This window comes from Triticum aestivum, chromosome 5B, assembly GCF_018294505.1.
Source record: "Triticum aestivum cultivar Chinese Spring chromosome 5B, IWGSC CS RefSeq v2.1, whole genome shotgun sequence".
In the NCBI taxonomy this organism is placed as follows: Eukaryota; Viridiplantae; Streptophyta; class Magnoliopsida; order Poales; family Poaceae; genus Triticum; species Triticum aestivum.
In genome coordinates, this window is record NC_057807.1 from 211926916 (window position 1) to 211933289 (window position 6374).

At 42.6% G+C, this 6374-nt stretch overlaps 1 protein-coding gene across 1 annotated transcript; it reads right to left on the reverse strand.

Annotated features, from left to right (window-relative positions):
- Positions 1 to 3469: 3469 nt before the first annotated feature.
- Positions 3470 to 6077, reverse strand: LOC123111046 (60S ribosomal protein L3). Its single transcript, XM_044531724.1, has 6 exons — positions 5955 to 6077; positions 5640 to 5745; positions 5100 to 5210; positions 4498 to 4802; positions 3995 to 4404; positions 3470 to 3901 (listed from the first exon to the last, which is right to left on the reverse strand). Exons 2-6 carry the CDS (start codon positions 5722 to 5724, stop codon positions 3643 to 3645), a joined length of 1170 nt encoding a protein of 389 aa, XP_044387659.1. The 5' UTR covers positions 5725 to 5745; positions 5955 to 6077; the 3' UTR covers positions 3470 to 3642.
- Between the last annotated feature and the right edge of the window lie 297 nt (positions 6078 to 6374).

Consider the following 6374-nt stretch of genomic DNA (forward strand, 5'->3'; position numbering starts at 1 on the left):
AATTTTTCCCTACTTACTATCGTCGTGAATTGCTTCGCAAATTTGAACAATTTAAACAAGGCAACAACACTGTTCATGCTTACTACCAAGAGTTCAAATCTTATATGCATCATTGTGACATAGAAGAATCTAAGGATGATACAATGAATAGATTTTTTGGTGGTTTGAACCATGATATTCAGGCAAGATTTCAGTACATTCCTTGCTGCATTACTGGTATGTATGTTCATACTTGTACCTTTGAGAGACAGTTATAGGAGGATGCATTGGGTGACTTCAACAATTACTATTCCAATTCATGCTCACTACCATCGGTTGATTCCTCCATCGTTGCACCTTATAGAGCAGTCACACCTTAGATTGTGAGTGCGACATCATCTCAAGTGTATGGTATATTGCCATTGTCCATACCTACATCAGCTACATCTTTGCGACAAGGTAACACTAAAGGTATTGATGATATAATTTCACATAAGATGATGCATGCCTAATTAACTTAAATACATCATGTGTTGAGTTACCTGTTGATTTGAGCACGCCACCTAGTTTAGAGAATCATGTTACTATCATGAATGCATCATGTGATCAAATAACTGAAATACCAACAATTTTGAGTGCGCCCATTAAATTAACTGTTGATATCAAAGAACGATGTGAATCAGGAAATAATTCAGATTTGGATCAAATACATTTTAAAATAATTGTGCCAATGTTTAATAATTTTGATATGACCTCTAATCTTGGTGATCATTCTGTGTCAAATGACTTATTGCATGTTTTCTTATTTAAGCATGTTGTAGCATGTAAATTTGATGCGCGTATGGTTTATTCACCAATGTTGGGATGGTTTAATGATGAATATTTCCAATCTTTTGATATGAATAAGAGCTTCACTTATATGTGCAAACTGAGTTGCAATATTTTCATGCATTCTACTTATGATAATATTTTGGTTTTATATTTTATAATCTATGAAGGTTCCTCATATATACATGTGTCATATGTGCAAAACTCAAAGGAAGTAAAAATGGATGACATATACATATACAACACGTACACCTTGTTTGTTTTGTTAGCCACATTTCAGATTAAGCAACGCCAAGGACGGCTTTGTTTTCAAGAAGGGGAGGATGATGAGGACATGACTACCTTGGATAAGACCAAAAATATTGCATACATGCATATTTGTCAGGTGATTTCTAGTGCAAACTATTCAATAATCTATTTATGTTACCCAGAACAAAAATACTTCACACACTTTTGTGTTTTGTCTAATTACAGGTGTATGGGACATTTGTACAATCCACATATGAAGATAAGCGAAAAGGAGAAGTTTAGGTGCTGTTCAAAAAGTCCTCTCACATCACTTTTGGGCCAAGAGAAGATAGAGTCCAAGTCTCTCACGTTCTGGATTCAGATTCGGACTGCACAGACATACCTGACTCAAAAAGCCAACAACTTTTTCATACGGATTCTAAATTGGGTGATTCTTTTTTTGTTGGAAACTAGATGTTGTGCACTTTCCAACCTAGTTGGATTCACCTTCAAATTCGTCCGGAGCGTTGAGTTATGGACGAAAAAATCTGATGCTGCAGCAAAATTCGAGTTAAACTACAAGTCCAAAGGTGTTACATCACCTCCACTTGGGCCCATTGGCTTTGTACGACCTAGGGTTAGTTTTAGGCTGCCTTGGGATGTCCTCCCACTTCCTTGGCCGCCACCCCTTGCTCCTATATAAGTAGATCCATCTAGTAGCTTTTCCCTTGGGTTTTGTTTAGATTAAAAGTTCGCCATAGCTGCAACTTCGCGTACTCTGTTTGTGTTCAAGGACTAGACAAAGGCGCCACAGAACCCCACCTTGATCAATAAAGTTTTCATCTTATATTCGCAATATCCAGATTGCAATCTCAGCTTCTTGCTTGTTCTTCGTTTGCTCGCAGGAAACAGACCCTCGTGGTCAGGTTGATCTTGTTCCGGCGTGGTCAATAACCTCTCGGAGTTGGTTTAGCGATTGCTAAGGCGCGACGTCCTCGCACGTTTGTAGTCGGATCGTCAAAGTCGACTTCCACCAAAGCGATATCCATCATCTCATCGAAAGACGTGACACCTTTGCCACTATCAACGGGCTAGTCGCTTTTACAGCATCTACTGGTAGAGATGCCCTAAGTCTTTCCTTCCCTCCACTTCCTTCGATAAACAACAATTCCCTCCCTTCCGCTTCCTTTGATAAAGAACGGTTCCTTCCCTTCGCTTCCGTCGATGAACAAATTAATGAATGCATGAAAAAATGAGGCTGAAATTTGAAAGACTAGCCACAATGAATAGTAACATACAAATATCCGTAGACTATGTTACTACTTTTATAGTGGGTAGTAACATAGTGTCGTGTCATGCAAAGCTTCATTTATTAGGTTATAGACTCATATTGCATTGGGACATGTGATGTTACAATAACTAGCTAAGTTACTCAAATTACCTCTCTCCTCATTAACTCATTGCCACATAAGCAAATTTGCTGAGTTAAACTCGATGTGGCTAGTCTTAAGAGCAAGTATAATAGGGTGACATAAACTTGCATCTAGCTGCAACACAAGCTCCAATGCACTATGTGAGAGAAGAAAGTGCGGTCAAGCATTAACTATATAGTGTATAAGACTAGCCACAATGGGTAGTAACATAGAGTAGTAACATGGGCATATTACTACTCTATGTTACTGGAGCGTAACATACTCCTATGTGTGGTACTCCCTCCTTTCCGGTTTATAAGGCTCAATTCAAAAATCTCATCAATGAGTGGTGGAATACTTTTTGTAGTTTGCAAAAGCACCCAAATAATGCTCTTGTTTTCCTCAAAAAAGTATGTTTACCAATGCATTAATTGCAATGCATATATGCATAAACTACATGCATTGGTTAATTTTCTCTTAATGATGAGCCCTATAAACCAGAAAGAAGGGAGTAACATGCAACACTTCATTTATTAGGCTATAGACTCATCTTACCTCGATATGTGTGATGTTACTTATACTAGTAGTAACTAGCTATGTTACACATGCTTTTTTTTTCATTTATTGCTTGCCACATCATCTATTTTATTTAGACATGGATGTTACCAACTATGTTACTCTCACTATGGGTAGTAAAGCAGCAACTATCACATGAATGGGCTTCTAGGTTGGCTATAAGTGGGGTGACACAAAGACAGAGCTAACAGCCTGCTATGTTATTAATCTTACTTAAGTTGGCTATAAGGTGGCACAAAGATTGAGCTAGCAGCCGGTTATGTTATTAATCTTTCTTAGACGCCATGCGTACAGACCTCGCCAGAGAACAAGCACAATTTTTTCTGAACCAAATTTTCCTTCATTCGATGCGCCATGACCCTGATCATGAATAGGTTTGATACCAGATCGTGACAACAAACACGATTGTCCACGTAGAGGCTACAGCTGAAACATTAGCTTCCAAATTTGAAGGCATGCAAATAGCATTACTATTAAGTTCAAAATGCATAAACCTCATCAGTTCAAACATTCACAGCAGCTCAGAGTTGCAATTGCAATGCATAAACCGGTACCCAAACAATCTGCCACAAAGCAAGAAAAAAAGCTGGTAACACTATGGGATAAGATCTGTCGCGGCCTAAGCCTTGAGCTTGCCGTAGAACTTCTGCTTCTCGTCGGTGGTCTGGAACCGGCCATGCCCAAACTTTGATGAGGTGTCGATGAACTTGAGCTTGATCTCCTCAAGGGCCAACCGCGACGTCTGCTTTAACAGGGACTGGCGGAGGGTCACCACTCTCTTCTTGGGGCCCACACAGCAGCCCTTGATCATGAGGTAGTCACCCTTCACCACACCATAGTGAGGGAAGCCACCCATCGGGGTGATGTCCTTCTCAGTCCTGCAAGCACCAGCATGGCCGTCAGTTTCATGGAAAATGTTCAAGAGCACAACAGATGATAGCATGCACCTAATCAGATTCACTCAAAGATACCTGTCAAACTCAGTGCAGGCCTCGTGAGACTCCTGTCCAGACTTGCCCATCTTGTAAATCTTTTTGTTCATCTCTGTGCGGTGGTGGTAACCATTCTGACCAGCACGAGCAACAGTGTAGGAAACCCTAGCAGGATGCCAGGCACCGATACAGGCAACCTTTCGGAGACCCCTGTGGGTCTTGCGGGGAAGGCGGGTCACACCCCAGCGAGTGACAACACCTTCATACCCCTTACCCTTGGTGACACCAATGATGTCAACCATTTCATCTTTCTGGAAGACCGCTTCAACTGGGACTTCCTTCTCAAAGAACTTGTAGCCATAGTCAACCTTGTCTGCGATGGTGCCACCATTAATCTGGATCTCCATGAGGTGAGCCTTCTTCTGTTTCAAGCCCTTCATCTTCCTAATCTGATATTTAGAAATGGCATAGTAATGGTGAGTGAAACATTTTATAATAGACAGAATACTTGACCAAGATGAACAGGGAAATGGCCATCACACCTGAGTATGGGCAATAACACGGACAATAGTGGCGTACTTCTTCATTTTCTCAAGCTGCAACTGGATTTCCTTCTTTCCTGAATCACTGTCATACTTGAGGGCATACTTTGTGAACGCCTTCTTCTTGCTCTTGCACCAGTTCTTGTAGAACCTTCTCCTCACATCTTCACTAAGGTGCTGAGCCCAGACAGAGTTGAGAGTGCGAAGGCCCCGAGGGGTCTTCACATAGGCCACAAGACCAACAATGACCAGAGGAGGGGTCTCAATGATGGTAACAGCCTCACAGGTTTCCTTCTTGTGGAGCTCTGCAAGAAGTAACAACAACCATATGCGATCTTAAGAATCAACAAGAGCAAACAATCAAGCAAATATAACATGCAGGGCCCTATTTACAGAAGATAACTTTGGTTGGCAAATATAACATGAAGGGACAGTGTATCCGGCCAGCATGATAAACTAAATAACAAGCTAAGCATGCATCTACGTGACTATTGCAACTTGAAGGTCATGTTACTGTATATTTACAAAACAAGAATCGTTCCTGTTCATTATTTTCAGTAATGAAACGAACGTGATTAGAATAATGGAAGGGTTAGACATACTGGATCCGGGCTTCTCGACCTCACGAACAATGTGGGTCATTCCAGCCTTGTAGCCCAGGAAGGCAGTGAGATGGCAAGGCTTCTGTTGGTCATCCTTGGGGAAGGACTTCACTGCATAAGAAAAAACAGACTAGTAAGACAAACTCCAGATAAGTATTCACTGAACTGTAAAATGAAGGACACAAATAGTTACAGGGTAACAGTATTTTTTAATAGAATTGCCTTATTTGAACAAAGAATAGTTGTGCAAGGTATTTTTAAGACAGATTTCAGGGAACAAAAACTAGTTGACACTACTGAAGTTCACAATGAAATTCTAGAAAGGTGTGATGCACCATTTGCTACTATTTACAGGATCCAATATAGTGTATCAAGAAAACATAGTGGTTCATCCGAATCAAGCAACTTGAGCAACCTTACAAGCACAATGAGATAGACTATAGGCTATGTGTGAAAACCACACTCAATAACATCAGCATGGAAAGAAACGGGCCACCATGGAATATGCGCTCTAATGCAAGTGTTACTCGGTGTGCATACCCTTTCCGCGGTGGCGAGAGCAGCGCTTCCTGGGGAGGAAGCCGAGGGAGCCGTGCCTCGGGTGCTCGAACTTGCGGTGCGACATCGCCGCTCCTCCCTTCCTTACCTGCGATGCCAGAAACAGCGGAAACCATTAGATCTGCAACCATTAGAGCCGCAAACTGCAGAGACCAAACGCGCCGGACTCCCGGTCGATCAACGCTGAACGACACAACAGCCGGAGAATATGACCTCCGCCAAGGAACTACGCGGAAGTAATGGGTTCGGCAGCTGCAGATCGGGGAAGAGGCAGGAGAGATTGTAGCGCTCGCTCACCTGGGGTAGAGCGGACGGCGGCGGCGGCAGCGGCGGCGCAGGCTGTGTGCAGAAGGCGAAGCGGGTAACCCTAGTGCTGCTATTTATATATAACTGCGGAATGGGAGGGTTCCGACGGGAATGTCGGGCTTGGTGGGCTGGGTGCGCGCATCCAACCGTACTAAATTTGGGCTGGGCTGGAACCCAATGGGCACTCTTTTTTGCTTCTTTACCTTTTTTTCAGCACGTATCGATCACTTGCGGATGCTGTGTGGGTTTGTTGGGGGCAACCCGTTGACCAGCTTTCTTTTGGAAGCCTCGTAACGATCACTGGCAGGTGGGCTGAGAGCGCCCTGCTTGGCACATTCTTAGCCGCCTTCACGTGTCGCGCTCTAAGCGCTCTTTTTAGATTTTTTTTATTTCTGCACGCATTTTCGGCTT

Coding starts and splice junctions, on each gene's coding strand:
- LOC123111046 (XM_044531724.1), bottom strand. CDS start 5,724: ATGTCGCACCGCAAGTTCGAGCACCCGAGGCACGGCTCCCTCGGCTTC. Junction 5,211..5,639: donor CTCTCGCCACCGCGGAAAGG/GTATGCACACCG, acceptor TTTCTTATGCAG/TGAAGTCCTTCCCCAAGGAT. Junction 4,405..4,497: donor GTGTTATTGCCCATACTCAG/GTGTGATGGCCA, acceptor TCTAAATATCAG/ATTAGGAAGATGAAGGGCTT.